Below are 18,190 nucleotides of genomic sequence, written 5' to 3' on the forward strand. Positions count from 1 at the left end.
ACAGTGGGTTACTGCCTTGTTCAGGGGAACAGTGGGTCACTGCCTTGTTCAGGGGAACAGTGGGTTACTGCCTTGTTCAGGGGAACAGTGGGTTACTGCCTTGTTCAGGGGAACAGTGGGTTACTGCCGTGTTCACGGGAACAGTGGGTTACTGCCTTGTTTAGGGGAACAGTGGGTTACTGCCTTGTTCAGGGGAACAGTGGGTTACTGCCTTGTTCAGGGGAACAGTGGGTTACTGCCGTGTTCAGGGGAACAGTGGGTTACTGCCTTGTTCAGGGGAACAGTGGGTTACTGCCTTGTTCAGGGGAACAGTGGGTTACTGCCTTGTTCAGGGGAACAGTGGGTTAACTGCCTTGTTCAGGGGAACAGTGGGTTACTGCCTTGTTCAGGGGAACAGTGGGTTACTGCCTTGTTCAGGGGAACAGTGGGTTACTGCCTTGTTCAGGGGAACAGTGGGTTACTGCCTTGTTCAGGGGAACAGTGGGTTACTGCCGTGTTCAGGGGAACAGTGGGTTACTGCCTTGTTCAGGGGAACAGTGGGTTACTGCCTTGTTCAGGGGAACAATGGGTTACTGCCTTGTTTAGGGGAACAGTGGATTAACTGCCTTGTTCAGGGGAACAGTGGGTTACTGCCTTGTTTAGGGGAACAGTGGGTTACTACCTTGTTCAGGGGAACAGTGGGTTAACTGCCTTGCTCAGGGGAACAGTGAGTTACTGCCTTGTTCAGGGGAACAGTGGGTTACTGCCTTGTTCAGGGGAACAGTGGGTTAACTGCCTTGTTCAGGGGAACAGTGGGTTACTGCCTTGTTCAGGGGAACAGTGGGTTACTGCCTCTTTAGGGGAACAGTGGGTTAACTGCATTGTTCATGGAAACAGTAGGTTAACTGCCTTGCTCAGGGGAACAGTGGGTTAACTGCCTTGTTCAGGGGAACGGTGGGTTAACTGCCTTGTTCAGGGGAACAGTGGGTTAACTGCCTTGTTCAGGGGAACGGTGGGTTAACTGCCTTGTTTAGGGGAACAGTGGGTTAACTGCCTTGTTCAGGGGAACGGTGGGTTAACTGCCTTGTTCAGGGGAACAGTGGGTTAACTGCCTTGTTCAGGGGAACAGTGGGTTAACTGCCTTGTTCAGGGGAACAGTGGGTTAACTGCCTTGCTCAGGGGAACAGTGGGTTAACTGCCTTGCTCAGGGGCAGAACGACAGATTTGTACCTTATCAGCTTGACGGTTAATGGCCCATCGCTCCTACCAGCCAGCTCCCATCATTCAGATGACAACTAAACCAAAAATCGACATTGTTTTTCCTTTGGAATTTGTTTGTACTTTTAGATGGTTGAAAGTCTAGTGGTAACACATTGGGAATTCAACAAACTTCTGGCTGTCTTTTTCAGTGGGTGAATAAAGTTTGAAATCTCATTGATCAAATCGCAACCAAATATGACCCAAATGTTCATGTTGAAATGAGGTGGCTGGTCAAGTGGACATTGTAAATAAGGAGCATGAAAACGAATGCACACATCCATACATTTTATATAGTCTCTATGCACCACTATTATACCTTTTTTTTAAAGACAATGTAAATGTTTGACACTGAAAATAAAAAAGTTTAATCACCACTGATGCGCAGCGAAAGTAGACTACGGTAAAATGACGTGATGGTCGAATGTTGTGAGTGCGTATTCGACGTGCGCATGGAAGGAAGCGCTGTGGGCTGCATTACAATGATCTGATCTCTTTCTGTTCTGCAAGAATGATATCGGACAACCACAATCTAACGTTACATTTGTGAAGATATCAAAGCATTCGAATAAAATGTTTTAGCGTCAACTAATAGACCAAAGAGCGGTTATGATGTGTAACAGGTGAGTCAAGCTGATTTCACAGTTGCGTTGCACAGCCGATGACGACTCATTTTCTCAATGTCGCTACATTCTTCTAAATTGGTTCCAAACGCTGTTATAATTATGTTGAATAACAATGACCACTGATACAGTCAGGGATTGGAAAACGAGACGAGAGAAATATTTCCTTATTATGCCATTTCGTCTTTGGAAATTCTGTTGCGCATGTGCAACCGGTGGGGGAATGTGGTTCTTGTAGTTTCTCTTTCCGGTCTGTATTGTACTTCAGACTGTATCACGGTCACTTAGGCCTACAGCACATTTCTGAAATCTTTCATTCTTTCTGACTAATCTAGTTCTGTTTGAAAAGACTCGTTTAGCTGTTAACATTCATTTAATAATATGGGCACTGAAACCATGTAATAAATAAAACAATTTAAATAACAAATTCATTAAGTTCAATAACACAATACGTTATTTTCTAGTGAAAATAAAATCAGTATGAACCTCTTTCTGATTGATGCATAGTATTACCATACACATGTTTCTGGCCACTACCCACTGGGCACAAACCTGTTGAATCAACATCGTTTGTAAATGTAACTTGGAATCTGTTGTTTTGAGGGTGACATTTTAAAGACAGGATTATGTTATAATTGTAACCAATTTTCAACATAGACAAACCTTGTATAAAATATGTTGAATTTGTACCTTTGAAACAACGTCAGGCCTTCAACATTATATCCAGTATCAGAAAGAAAAAAAACGACAGTCTGGGCAGCACTTCCTGTCTACAGCTGTTCATGTGGTTTCCCATCTAGGGTTTTAACCACTTCCTGTCTACAGCTGTTCATGTGGTCTCCCATCCAGGGTTTTAACCACTTCCTGTCTACAGCTGTTCATGTGGTCTCCCATCCAGGGTTTTAACCACTTCCTGTCTGTGGTCTCCCATCAGCTGTTCATGTGGTCTCCCATCCAGGGTTTTAACCACTTCCTGTCTACAGCTGTTCATGTGGTCTCCCATCCAGGGTTTTAACCACATACTGTCTACAGCTGTTCATGTGGTCTCCCATCCAGGGTTTTAACCACTTCCTGTCTACAGCTGTTCATGTGGTCTCCCATCCAGGGTTTCAACCACTTCCTGTCTATAGCTGTTCATGTGGTCTCCCATCCAGGGTTTTAACCACTTCCTGTCTACAGCTGTTCATGTGGTCTCCCATCCAGGGTTTTAACCACTTCCTGTCTACAGCTGTTCATGTGGTCTCCCATCCAGGGTTTTAACCACTTCCTGTCTACAGCTGTTCATGTGGTCTCCCATCCAGGGTTTTAACCACTTCCTGTCTACAGCTGTTCATGTGGTCTCCCATCCAGGGTTTTAACCAATCCCAGTTTAGCCTTGATACTGTATTTATCACTGACTGCTACCAATGTGCTCTGGTGAGAATGATAACTACATATATTTACTATTGCTATCAGTCATTCCAAAGGATAGGTTTAACAGAGTAAATGAAATGTGGCCATACTTTATAAGTCATATCCTCAATGATGCTATTTAGGCCTATACAGCATTAGGGAAGTCCTCAACAAGTATTGTTTCAATTTAACCCAGGGTTCAACTGAACATAGATAATATATATAGGCCCAGGGGGTTTCTAACTTATACATGTAGGCCACGTATCATCTGTGCCACTGACTTAGTCTGGCTTTAATTCCAGGGTTTAAACCCATGGTTCAACTGAACATAGATAATATATATAGGCCCAGGGGGTTTCTAACTTATACATGTAGGCCACGTATCATCTGTGCCACTGACTTAGTCTGGCTTTAATTCCAGGGTTTAAACCCAGGGTTCAACTGAACATAGATAATATATATAGGCCCAGGGGGTTTCTAACTTATACATGTAGGCCACGTATCATCTGTGCCACTGACTTAGTCTGGCTTTAATTCCAGGGTTTAAACCCATGGTTCAACTGAACATAGATAATATATATAGGCCCAGGGGTTTCTAACTTATACATGTAGGCCACGTATCATCTGTGCCACTGACTTAGTCTGGCTTTAATTCCAGGGTTTAAACCCAGGGTTCAACTGAACATAGATAATATATATAGGCCCAGGGGTTTCTAACTTATACATGTAGGCCACGTATCATCTGTGCCACTGACTTAGTCTGGCTTTAATTCCAGGGTTTAAACCCAGGGTTTAAACCCAGGGTTCAACTGAACATAGATAATATATATAGGCCCAGGGGGTTTCTAACTTATACATGTAGGCCACGTATCATCTGTGCCACTGACTTAGTCTGGCTTTAATTCCAGGGTTTAAACCCAGGGTTCAACTGAACATAGATAATATATATAGGCCCAGGGGGTTTCTAACTTATACATGTAGGCCACGTATCATCTGTGCCACTGACTTAGTCTGGCTTTAATTCCAGGGTTTAAACCCATGGTTCAACTGAACATAGATAATATATATAGGCCCAGGGGGTTTCTAACTTATACATGTAGGCCACGTATCATCTGTGCCACTGACTTAGTCTGGCTTTAATTCCAGGGTTTAAACCCAGGGTTCAACTGAACATAGATAATATATATAGGCCCAGGGGGTTTCTAACTTATACATGTAGGCCACGTATCATCTGTGCCACTGACTTAGTCTGGCTTTAATTCCAGGGTTTAAACCCAGGGTTCAACTGAACATAGATAATATATATAGGCCCAGGGGTTTCTAACTTATACATGTAGGCCACGTATCATCTGTGCCACTGACTTAGTCTGGCTTTAATTCCAGGGTTTAAACCCAGGGTTCAACTGAACATAGATAATATATATAGGCCCAGGGGTTTCTAACTTATACATGTAGGCCACGTATCATCTGTGCCACTGACTTAGTCTGGCTTTAATTCCAGGGTTTAAACCCAGGGTTCAACTGAACATAGATAATATATATAGGCCCAGGGGTTTCTAACTTATACATGTAGGCCACGTATCATCTGTGCCACTGACTTAGTCTGGCTTTAATTCCAGGGTTTAAACCCATGGTTCAACTGAACATAGATAATATATATAGGCCCAGGGGGTTTCTAACTTATACATGTAGGCCACGTATCATCTGTGCCACTGACTTAGTCTGGCTTTAATTCCAGGGTTTAAACCCAGGGTTCAACTGAACATAGATAATATATATAGGCCCAGGGGGTTTCTAACTTATACATGTAGGCCACGTATCATCTGTGCCACTGACTTAGTCTGGCTTTAATTCCAGGGTTTAAACCCAGGGTTCAACTGAACATAGATAATATATATAGGCCCAGGGGTTTCTAACTTATACATGTAGGCCACGTATCATCTGTGCCACTGACTTAGTCTGGCTTTAATTCCAGGGTTTAAACCCAGGGTTCAACTGAACATAGATAATATATATAGGCCCAGGGGTTTCTAACTTATACATGTAGGCCACGTATCATCTGTGCCACTGACTTAGTCTGGCTTTAATTCCAGGGTTTAAACCCAGGGTTCAACTGAACATAGATAATATATATAGGCCCAGGGGTTTCTAACTTATACATGTAGGCCACGTATCATCTGTGCCACTGACTTAGTCTGGCTTTAATTCCAGGGTTTAAACCCAGGGTTCAACTGAACATAGATAATATATATAGGCCCAGGGGTTTCTAACTTATACATGTAGGCCACGTATCATCTGTGCCACTGACTTAGTCTGGCTTTAATTCCAGGGTTTAAACCCAGGTTCAACTGAACATAGATAATATATATAGGCCCAGGGGTTTCTAACTTATACATGTAGGCCACGTATCATCTGTGCCACTGACTTAGTCTGGCTTTAATTCCAGGGTTTAAACCCAGGGTTCAACTGAACATAGATAATATATATAGGCCCAGGGGTTTCTAACTTATACATGTAGGCCACGTATCATCTGTGCCACTGACTTAGTCTGGCTTTAATTCCAGGGTTTAAACCCAGGGTTCAACTGAACATAGATAATATATATAGGCCCAGGGGTTTCTAACTTATACATGTAGGCCACGTATCATCTGTGCCACTGACTTAGTCTGGCTTTAATTCCAGGGTTTAAACCCAGGGTTCAACTGAACATAGATAATATATATAGGCCCAGGGGTTTCTAACTTATACATGTAGGCCACGTATCATCTGTGCCACTGACTTAGTCTGGCTTTAATTCCAGGGTTTAAACCCAGGGTTCAACTGAACATAGATAATATATATAGGCCCAGGGGTTTCTAACTTATACATGTAGGCCACGTATCATCTGTGCCACTGACTTAGTCTGGCTTTAATTCCAGGGTTTAAACCCAGGGTTCAACTGAACATAGATAATATATATAGGCCCAGGGGTTTCTAACTTATACATGTAGGCCACGTTCATCTGTGCCACTGACTTAGTCTGGCTTTAATTCCAGGGTTTAAACCCATGGTTCAACTGAACATAGATAATATATATAGGCCCAGGGGTTTCTAACTTATACATGTAGGCCACGTATCATCTGTGCCACTGACTTAGTCTGGCTTTAATTCCAGGGTTTAAACCCAGGGTTCAACTGAACATAGATAATATATATAGGCCCAGGGGTTTCTAACTTATACATGTAGGCCACGTATCATCTGTGCCACTGACTTAGTCTGGCTTTAATTCCAGGGTTTAAACCCAGGGTTCAACTGAACATCGATAATATATATAGGCCCAGGGGGTTTCTAACTTATACATGTAGGCCACGTATCATCTGTGCCACTGACTTAGTCTGGCTTTAATTCCAGGGTTTAAACCCAGGGTTCAACTGAACATAGATAATATATATAGGCCCAGGGGTTTCTAATTTATACATGTAGGCCACGTATCATCTGTGCCACTGACTTAGTCTGGCTTTAATTCCAGGGTTTAAACCCATGGTTCAACTGAACATAGATAATATATATAGGCCCAGGGGGTTTCTAACTTATACATGTAGGCCACGTATCATCTGTGCCACTGACTTAGTCTGGCTTTAATTCCAGGGTTTAAACCCATGGTTCAACTGAACATAGATAATATATATAGGCCCAGGGGTTTCTAACTTATACATGTAGGCCACGTATCATCTGTGCCACTGACTTAGTCTGGCTTTAATTCCAGGGTTTAAACCCATGGTTCAACTGAACATAGATAATATATATAGGCCCAGGGGGTTTCTAACTTATACATGTAGGCCACGTATCATCTGTGCCACTGACTTAGTCTGGCTTTAATTCCAGGGTTTAAACCCATGGTTCAACTGAACATAGATAATATATATAGGCCCAGGGGTTTCTAACTTATACATGTAGGCCACGTATCATCTGTGCCACTGACTTAGTCTGGCTTTAATTCCAGGGTTTAAACCCATGGTTCAACTGAACATAGATAATATATATAGGCCCAGGGGTTTCTAACTTATACATGTAGGCCACGTATCATCTGTGCCACTGACTTAGTCTGGCTTTAATTCCAGGGTTTAAACCCATGGTTCAACTGAACATAGATAATATATATAGGCCCAGGGGGTTTCTAACTTATACATGTAGGCCACGTATCATCTGTGCCACTGACTTAGTCTGGCTTTAATTCCAGGGTTTAAACCCAGGGTTCAACTGAACATAGATAATATATATAGGCCCAGGGGGTTTCTAACTTATACATGTAGGCCACGTATCATCTGTGCCACTGACTTAGTCTGGCTTTAATTCCAGATAATACGTGCTATGTTGGATCTCCATCTCAACATAAATTCAAAGTTAAAGAATGTAATCGAATCAAACTTGAAATAGATTTTTATTTTATTTAGTCATATTCTTTTACATCCAATTTTGGTTGAGATGGAGATGTGAATCCAACATATAAATGTTTAATTTGTAGACAAATTAGTGGAATTAGTGTAACGTCGTTCGTTTGTTGTATGAAGAGAGTCAGACCGAAATGCAGCGTGTGGTTACTCATGACTTTAATGAAGATAATCTGTACATGAAATAACTGAATCTAAATACAAAAAAACCAACAAAACGTGAAACTAATTACAGCCTTCTGGTTTCTCAAATGACTGGATAAGAGCGTCTGCTAAATGACTTAAATGTAAATGTAAATGTACTACATTTACATTTACATTTAAGTCATTTAGCAGACGCTGTTATCCAGAGCGACTTACAAATTGGTGCATTCACCTTATGACATCCAGTGGGACAGTCACTTAACAATAGTGCATCTAAAACTTAGGGGGGGGGTGAGAGGGATTACTTAACCTATCCTAGGTATTCCTTAAAGAGGTGGGGTTTCAGGTGTCTCCGGAAGGTGGTGATTGACTCCGCTGTCCTGGCGTGTGAGGGAGTTTGTTCCACCATTGGGGGCCAGGGCAGCGAACAGTTTTGACTGGGCTGAGCGGAAGCTGTACTTCCTCAGTGGTAGGGAGGCGAGCAGGCCAGAGGTGGATGAACGCAGTGCCCTTGTTTGGGTGTAGGGCCTGATCAGAGCCTGGAGGTACTGAGGTGCCGTTCCCCTCACAGCTCCATAGGCAAGCACCATGGTCTTGTAGCGGATGCGAGCTTCAACTGGAAGCCAGTGGAGAGAACGGAGGAGCGGGGTGACGTGAGAGAACTTGGGAAGGTTGAACACCAGACGGGCTGCGGCGTTCTGGATGAGTTGAAGGGGTTTAATGGCACAGGCAGGGAGCCCAGCCAACAGCGAGTTGCAGTAATCCAGACGGGAGATGACAAGTGCCTGGATTAGGACCTGCGCCGCTTCCTGTGTGAGGCAGGGTCGTACAGATGCGGATGTTGTAGAGCATGAACCTACAGGAACGGGCCACCGCCTTGATGTTAGTTGAGAACGACAGGGTGTTGTCCAGGATCACGCCAAGGTTCTTGGCGCCCTGGGAGGAGGACACAATGGAGTTGTCGACCGTGATGGCGAGATCATGGAACGGGCAGTCCTTCCCCGGGAGGAAGAGCAGCACCACCCGAGGTTCAGCTTGAGGTGGTGATCCGTCATCCACACTGATATGTCTGCCAGACATGCAGAGATGCGTTCACCACCTGGTCATCAGAAGGGGGAAAGGAGAAGATTAATTGTGTGTCATCTGCATAGCAATGATAAGAGAGACCATGTGAGGTTATGACAGAGCCAAGTGACTTTGTATAGCGAGAATAGGAGAGGGCCAAGAACAGAGCCCTGGGGGAACCAGTGGTGAGATGGTGAGGAGACAGATATCTCACCACGCCACCTGGTAGGAGCAACCTGTCAGGTAGGACGCAATATAATGTTTACATACCCGGAGATGCCCAACTAGAGGGTGGAGAGGAGGATCTGATGGTTCACAGTATCTATCAGCTATAGATCTTTAAGGATGAGAGCAGAGGAGAGAGAGTTAGCTTTAGCATCTGTCCTCCGTGATACAGAGGAGAGCAGTCTCAGTTGAATGACTAGTCTTGAAACCTGACTGATTTGGATCAAGAAGGTCATTCAGAGAGAGATAGCGGGAGAGCTGGACATGGACTGGCACTGTTTAAGAGTTTTGGAGAGAAAAGAAAGAAGGGATACTGGTCTGTAATTGTTGACATCGGAGGGATCGAGTGTAGGTTTTTTCAGAAGGGGTGCAACTCTCGCTCTCTGAAGACGGAAGGGACATAGCCAACGGTCAGGGATGAGTTGATGAGCGAGGTGAGGTAAGGGAGAAGGTCTCCGGAAATGGTCTGGAGAAGAGAGGAGGGGATAGGGTCAAGCGGGCAGGTTGTTGGGCGGATGGCACACAAGACGCGTAGATTTCATCTGGAGAGAGAGGGTGAAAGAGGTCAGAGCACAGGGTAGGGCAGTGTGAGCAGAACCATGTGTTTCTTAGCAAACGAGGATCGGATGTCTGACCTTCTTTCAAAATGGTTGACGAAGTCATCTGCAGAGAGGGAGGAGGGGGGAGGGGGCGGAGGATTCAGGAGGGAGGAGAAGGTGGCAAAGAGCTTCCTAGGGTTAGAGGCAGATGCTTGGAATTTAGCGTTAGAAAGTGGCTTTAGCAGCAGAGACAGAGGAGGAAAATGTGAGAGGAGGGAGTGAAAGGATGCCAGGTCCGCAGGAGGCGAGTTTTCCTCCATTTCCGCTCGGCTGCCCGGAGCCCTGTTCTGTGAGCTCGCAATGAGTCATCGAGCCACGGAGCGGGAGGGGAGGACCGAGCCGGCCTGGAGGATAGGGGACATAGAGAGTCAAGGGATGCAGAGAGGGAGGAGAGGAGGGTTGAGGAGGCAGAATCAGGAGATAGGTGGGAGAAGGTTTGAGCGGAGGGAAGAGATGATAGGATGGAAGAGGAGAGATCGGGGGAGAGAGAGCTTTTGGGACGGCGCGATACCATCCGAGTAGGGGCAGTGTGGGAGGTGTTGGATGAGAGCGAGAGGGAAAAGGATACAAGGCAGTGGTCGGAGACTTGGAGGGGAGTTGCAGTGAGGTTAGTGGAAGAACAGCATCTAGTAAAGATGAGGTCGAGCATATTGCCTGCCTTGTGAGTAGGGGGAAGGTGAGAGGGTGAGGTCAAAAGAGGAGAGGAGTGGAAAGAAGGAGGCAGAGAGGAAAGAGTCAAAGGTAGACGTGGGGAGGTTAAAGTCAGAACTGTGAGAGGTGAGCCGTCCTCAGGAAAGGAGCTTATCAAGGCATCAAGCTCATTGATGAACTCTCCGAGGGAACCTGGAGGGCGATAAATGATAAGGATGTTAAGCTTGAAAGGGCTAGTAACTGTGACAGCATGGAATTCAAAGGAGGCGATAGACAGATGGGTAAGGGGAGAAAGAGAGAATGACCACTTGGGAGAGATGAGGATCCCGGTGCCACCACCCCGCTGACCAGACGCTCTCGGGGTGTGCGAGAACACGTGGGCGGACGAAGAGAGAGCAGTAGGAGTAGCAGTGTTGTCTGTGGTGATCCATGTTTCCGTCAGTACACAGAGACAGGTACAAACACCCACAAAATACAACGCGAAAGTCAGGCTGTCTAAATACAGTTCTCAATCAGAGACAACGACAAGCACCTGACTCTGATTGAGAATCGCCTCAGGCAGCCAAACCTAACTAGACACACCCCTAATCATACACAATCCCAATTACTACAAACCCCAATACGAAACACAACATATAAACCCATGTCACACCCTGGCCTACCCAAACATATAACAAAAACACAAGATACAATGACCAAGACGTGACAATTAAACTCCTTTAAATGTTGATATTTGGTTGCGTTGACAACCAAACACAATTCAAAAATACTTTTCCAACACCGTAAAGAGCCTACTAACTTGTCGACAATTTAACAAATTATATTTTGGATTAAAGTTTCCAACTAAACTAAAAGTTAAAGAACTGGATTAAGCCAGTGGCTCATATGAAACTATCCCAACATTAGATATCCTCTAAATGCTGATATTTGGTTGCTTTGTCAACCAAACAATTCAACAATACTTTTGTAATACAGTAGATAATGTTTAGGCTATCTCACAAACTAATGTAACAGTAGTTATTCAACCTTTACAATGAGGAACACATCCATGGCCTCATTTTGAGATTAGCCTACTGGAACTATACATGTCTTCTTATGTAATCATAGAAAGCATGATCAAGGTAGCTTGCAAATGTCTGTGAGATCATTATTTCTATAATAATCTGTGCAGAATCTTCAACAGCGTTGATATCCTATCGGCAGACTCAACAGCCTTGGTTTCTCAAATGACTGCCTCACCTGCTTCACCAACTACTTCTCAGACAGAGTTCAGTGTGTCAAATCGGAGGGCCTGTTGTCCAGACCTCTGGCAGTCTCTATGGGGGTGCCACAGGGTTCAATTCTCGGGCCGACTCTTTTCTCTGTGTACATCAATGATGTCGCTTTTGCTGCTGGTGATTCTCTGATCCACCTCTACGCAGACTGACACCATTCTGTATACTTCTGGCCCTTCTTTGGACACTGGGAGGAGGTGAGGGCCCTCAGTGTGGGGTCAGGAAACAGCAGAGGGAGACAGTAGTGGAGAGCGTAGTAAGTTTTAAATTCCTCGGCGTATACATCACAGACAAACTGAATTGGTCCACCCACACAGACAGCATCGTGAAGAAGGCACAGCAGCGCCTCTTCAACCTCAGGAGGCTGAAGAAATTCGGCTTGTCACCCAAAGCACTCACAAACTTCTACAGATGCACAATCGAGAGCATCCTGTCGGGCTGTATCACCGCCTGGTACGGCAACTGCTCCACCCACAACCGTAAGGTTCTCCAGAGGGTAGTGAGGTCTGCACAACGCATCACCGGGGGCAAACTACCTGCCCTCCAGGACACCTACACCACCCGATGTTACAGGAAGGCCATAAAGATCATCAAGGACAACAACCACCCGAGCCACTGCCTGTTCACCCCGCTATCATCCAGAAGGCAAGGTCAGTACAGGTGCATCAAAGCTGGGACCAAGAGACTGAAAAACAGCTTCTATCTCAAGGCCATCAGACTGTTAAACAGCCACCACTAACATTGAGTGGCTGCTGCCAACACACTGACTCAACTCCAGCCACTTCAATACTAGGAATTGATGGAAATGTATGTAAAATATATCACTAACCACTTTAAACAATGCTACTTAATATAATGTTTACATACCCTACAATACTCATCTAATAGGTATATTTATATACTGTACTCTATCATCTACTGCATCTTTATGTAATACATGTATCACTAGCCACTTTAAACTATGCCACTTTGTTTACATACCCTACATTACTCATCTCATATGTATATACTGTACTCGATACCATCTACTGCATCTTGCCTATGCCGTTCTGTACCATCACTCATTCATATATCTTTATGTACATATTCTTTATCCCTTTACACTTGTGTCTATGACGTAGTAGTTTTGGAATTGTTAGGTTAGATTACTCATTGGTTATTACTGCATTGTCGGAACTAGAAGCACAAGCATTTCGCTACACTCGAATTAACATCTGCTAACCATGTGTATGTGACAAATACATTTGATTTGTTAACTAACCTCCAGACGAGCTTCAATGCCATACAACTCTCCTTCCGTGGTCTCCAACTTCTCTTTAATGCAAGTCAAACTAAATGCATGCTCTTCAACCGATCGCTGCCCGCCCGCTCAGCATCACTATTCTGGACGGTTCTGACTTAGAATATGTGGACAACTATAAATACCCAGGTGTCTGGTTAGACTGTAACCTCTCCTTACAAACTCATATCAAACATCTCCAATTCAAAATGAAATCTAGAATAGGCTTCCTATTTCACAACAAAGCCTCCTTCACTCATGCTGCCAAACATACCCTCGTAAAACTGACCATCCTACCGATCCTTGACTTCGGCGATGTCATTTACAAAATAGCCTCTAACACTCTACTCAGCAAACTGGATGTAGTCTATCACAGTGCCATCCGTTTTGTCACCAAAGCCCCATATACTACCCACCACTGCGACCTGTATGCTGTCGTTGGTTGGTCCTCGCTTCATACTCGTCGCCAAATCCTCTGGCTACAGGTCATCTACAAGTCTCTGCTAGGTAAAGCACCACCTTATCTCAGCTCACTGATCACCATAGCAGCACCCACTCGTAGCACGCGCTCCAGCAGGTATATCTCACTGGTCATCCCCAAAGCCAATTCCTCCTTTGGTCGCCTCTCCTTCCAGTTCTCTGCTGCCAATGACTGGAACGAACTGCAAAAATCGCTGAAGCTGGAGACTCATATCTCCCTCACCAACTTTAATCACCAGCAGTCAGAGCAGATCACTGCACCTGTACAAAGCCCGTCTGTAAATAGCCCATCCCCATACTGTTTTTATTTAATATTTAATATTTTTGCTCCTTTGCTCCCCAGTATCTCTACTTGCACATTCATCTTCTGCACATCTATCACTCCAGTGTTTGATTGCTAAATTTTGCCACCACGGCCTATTTTACTACCTTACCTCCCTTAACTTACCTCATTTGCACACACTGTTTATATACGTTTCTTCTGTATTATTGACCGTATGTTTGTTTATTCCGTGTGTAACTCTGTGTTGTTGTTTGTGTCACACTGCTTGGCTTTATCTTGGCCAGGTCACAGTTGTAAATGAGAATTTGTTCTCAACTGGCTGGTGAAATAAAAAAATAAAGAATAAAAAACTTTTAATCTCAACTGTAGTGGTTCTGCTATCAGATGAAGTACACATTTAGTCGTTGTATAAATGCTGAATATCTGTATTTCCATTTGAACTTTGTCGTGATTTTAAATGGTTGAAAGTGTAGTGGTAATTCAACACATTTCTGGCTGTCTTCTTGAGTGGGTGAATAAAGGTTGAAATCTTTTTCATCAACGTCTCAACCACTAAATGTCCACATTGCAGTGGTGTGTCCAGTGTTTGTGTGGAATTCCAGATGAAAACAGTGATGCCAGGGGTGTATTCATTACGGAAACCATCGTTTAAGATCCAAACGGAAGCAATCAGCGCAAATAGAACTAAACGGGGAGAGATCTACCTGAATTTGTCCAATAGAAACTCTCGTTTGTGTTTTCCATTTGGAGTAAACAGTTTCTGTTGAACAGTTTTACAAATGATGACACAGTTTGCTACAGAATTGTAATAATGTTGACTCCCCTGAACAACATGTCTCACACAGAAGATAAGGGGAAAGTAGGTAGTTGCCAAATAACTGATATTGAGGCTGATAAACTGCACCAAAGTTGGGGGTTGGCTGCATCTTTCCCACGTCATAAGAGGTGGTTTAGTATTAAATATTTTTTTATTTAACCTTTTATTTCACAAGTCAGTTAAGAACACATTCTTATTTTCAATAACGGCCTAGGAACAGTGGGTTAACTGCCTTGTTCAGGGGCAGAACGACAGATTTTTACCTTGTCAGCTCGGTGATTCTATCTTACAACCTTTCGGTTACTAGTCCAACGCTCCAACCACTAGGCTACGCTGCCTCCCCTCCACTCCAACCACTAGGCTACGCTGCCTCCCCTCCACTCCAACCACTAGGCTACGCTACCTCCCCTCCACTCCAACCACTAGGCTACGCTGCCTCCCCTCCACTCCAACCACTAAGCTACGCTGCCTCCCCTCCACTCCAACCACTAGGCTACGCTGCCTCCCCTCCAACCACTAGGCTACGCTGCCTCCCCTCCACTCCAACCACTAGGCTACGCTGCCGCCTCTCCACTCCAACCACTCTACCTGCCTCCTCCACTCCAACCACTAGGCTACGCTGCCGCCTCCCACTCCAACCACTAGGCTACCCTGCCTCCCTCCAACCACTCCCCTCCACTCCAGGCTACGCTGCCTCCCTCCACTCCAACCACTAGGCTACGCTGCCTCCCCTCCACTCCAACCACTAGGCTACGCTGCCTCCCCTCCACTCCAACCACTAGGCTACGCTGCCTCCCCTCCACTCCAACCACTAGGCTACGCTGCCTCCCCTCCACTCCAACCACACTAGGCTCCCCTCCACGCTGCCTCCCCTCCACTCCAACCACTAGGCTACGCTGCCTCCCCTCCACTCCAACCACTAGGCTACGCTGCCTCCCCTCCACTCCAACCACTCCACTCCAACCACTAGGCTACGCTGCCTCCCTCCACTCCAACCACTAGGCTACGCTGCCTCCCCTCCTCCAACCACTCCAACCACTAGGCTACGCTGCCTCCCCTCCACTCCAACCACTAGGCTACGCTGCCTCCCCTCCACTCCAACCACTAGGCTACGCTGCCTCCCCTCCACTCCAACCACTAGGCTACGCTGCCTCCCTCCACTCCAACCACTAGGCTACGCTGCCTCCCCTCCACTCCAACCACTAGGCTACGCTGCCTCCCCTCCACTCCAACCACTAGGCTACGCTGCCTCCCCTCCACTCCAACCACTAGGCTACGCTGCCTCCCCTCCACTCCAACCACTAGGCTACGCTGCCTCCCCTCCACTCCAACCACTAGGCTACGCTGCCTCCCCTCCACTCCAACCACTAGGCTACGCTGCCTCCACTCCAACCACTAGGCTACGCTGCCTCCCCTCCACTCCAACCACTAGGCTACGCTGCCTCCCCTCCACTCCAACCACTAGGCTACCCTGCCTCCCCTCCACTCCAACCACTAGGCTACGCTGCCTCCCCTCCACTCCAACCACTAGGCTACCCTGCCTCCACTTGGTAGTCATACATTTACAGAGTAATGACCGTGCCAAATGAAATAACGGATAAATGATTAATAAATAGGAGAGTTTAGAGTTGGATGCATCTATTCCACCTTAGTTACAGTGTAATGACAGTGCACATTTTATGAAGAAAGTTTACAGGTGACCATAAAGTTTGTATTATATCTGTTGTTTGTTATTCCCAGTAGTCACGGCACCCAGCTATACCTGGAGGTGGCGTCGTCATGTCTGCCTATCGTCTACTCTCCAGTATACAACATCACCTTCATGGGCCTTGAGAAACTACACCCCTTCGACAGTGGGAAGTGGGGCAAAGTCATCCACTTCCTAAAAGGTACAGGGGAAATCAATCAACCACATTTAGAATGTTTTACATCAGGGAGTGTAGCCTGGTAGTATCCTGAACAGGAAGGAGGAAACGGTATTGTAGCCTGGTAGTATCCTGAACAGGAAGGAGGAAATGGTTTTATTCACCACTTGTATGGTTTGTAGGATGGACACTGAGTCCTCCTTACTAACCTAGCAGGTCTAACCTGTTGTTTCTCTCTCACGCTCTCACTATTTCTCGATCTCTCTCTCTCTCTCTCTCTCTCTATCGATCTCTCTTGCTCCTCTGTCTTTCTCAGAGGAGAAGTTGATCAGTGATGGGAGCATCGTTGAGGCACGGGAGGCTACAGAGGAAGACCTGCTGGTGGTTCACACCAAACGCTACCTCAACAGACTCAAGGTGAATTGACATTAAACGCTATCTTGTCAGCTCGGTCATGCCTCGAGGTGGGTTGACACCCAACTCTACCTCATGACTCGGGTGGGTTGACACCAAATGCTACCTCATGACTCGAGGTGGGTTGACACCAAATGCTACCTCATGACTCGAGGTGGGTTGACACCAAACGCTACCTCATGACTCGAGGTGGGTTGACACCAAACGCTACCTCATGACTCGAGGTGGGTTGACACCAAACGCTACCTCATGACTCGAGGTGGGTTGACACCAAACGCTACCTCAACAGACTCAAGGTGAATTGACATTAAACGCTATCTTGACAGCTCGGTCATGCCTCGAGGTGGGTTGACACCCAACTCTACCTCATGACTCGGGTGGGTTGACACCAAATGCTACCTCATGACTCGAGGTGGGTTGACACCAAACGCTACCTCATGACTCGAGGTGGGTTGACACCAAACGCTACCTCATGACTCGAGGTGGGTTGACACCAAACGCTACCTCATGACTCGAGGTGGGTTGACACCAAACGCTACCTCATGACTCGAGGTGGGTTGACACCAAACGCTACCTCATGACTCGAGGTGGGTTGACACCAAACGCTACCTCATGACTCGAGGTGGGTTGACACCAAACGCTACCTCATGACTCGAGGTGGGTTGACACCAAACGCTACATCATGACTCGGGTGGGTTGACACCAAACGCTACCTCATGACTCGAGGTGGGTTGACACAACGCTACCTCATAACTCGAGATGGGTTGACACCAAACGCTACCTCAACAGACTGTATTGCTTCTCTCTGGTTCTCCTAGGAGTCACATGGTATTGTGTAGTACACCAAACAGTACACAACCCTAACCCTACTCCTCCTCTTTCCTCCACCTCCTTATTCTTTTTCCCTCTTTCCTCCTTTTCTACTTCGTATCTTCTCTCTCCTCCGAGCTCTTCCTCCTTCTCCTCTCAGCACGCAAACTACTCAAAACAAAATGTTGTTACAAATCTGTAAGTCGCTTTGGATAAAAGCGTCTGCTAAATGGCATATATTATTATTATTATTAAATCAGGGAAGATTATATTGTATCAAAGCTTGGTTATTATTTAGGTTCATGTGGAAAATCATGTTTAAACTTCATCTGTTTGTTGCTGTTCACTCATTCAGTTAAACAGAATAGGGGCCCAGATATGTGTGTTGGTGTTTACTCATTCAGTTAAACAGAATAGGGGCCCAGATATGTGTGTTGGTGTTTACTCATTCAGTTAAACAGAATAGGGGCCCAGATATGTGTGTTGGTGTTTACTCATTCAGTTAAACAGAATAGGGGCCCAGATATGTTTGTTGGTGTTTACTCATTCAGTTAAACAGAATAGGGGCCCAGATATGTGTGTTGGTGTTTACTCATTCAGTTA

General features: G+C 45.7%; 1 protein-coding gene across 2 annotated transcripts in view; it reads left to right on the forward strand.

Annotated features, from left to right (window-relative positions):
* The first annotated feature begins 1,679 nt into the window (after positions 1-1,679).
* hdac11 (histone deacetylase 11) overlaps positions 1,680-18,190 on the forward strand; it is a 51,496-nt gene continuing 34,985 nt past the window's right edge. Inside the window, exons 1-3 of one of the 2 annotated variants that reach the window (XM_046338144.1) lie at positions 1,680-1,859; positions 16,239-16,387; positions 16,680-16,780. In XM_046338144.1, coding sequence (XP_046194100.1) covers positions 1,846-1,859; positions 16,239-16,387; positions 16,680-16,780 — 264 coding nt within the window. In that variant the 5' untranslated portion in view covers positions 1,680-1,845. The remainder of the gene's footprint in view (positions 1,860-16,238; positions 16,388-16,679; positions 16,781-18,190) is intronic. The other variant, XM_046338145.1, reaches the window with a different exon arrangement.

This window comes from Oncorhynchus gorbuscha, linkage group LG03 (genome assembly GCF_021184085.1).
Source record: "Oncorhynchus gorbuscha isolate QuinsamMale2020 ecotype Even-year linkage group LG03, OgorEven_v1.0, whole genome shotgun sequence".
Classification (NCBI taxonomy): domain Eukaryota; kingdom Metazoa; phylum Chordata; class Actinopteri; order Salmoniformes; family Salmonidae; genus Oncorhynchus; species Oncorhynchus gorbuscha.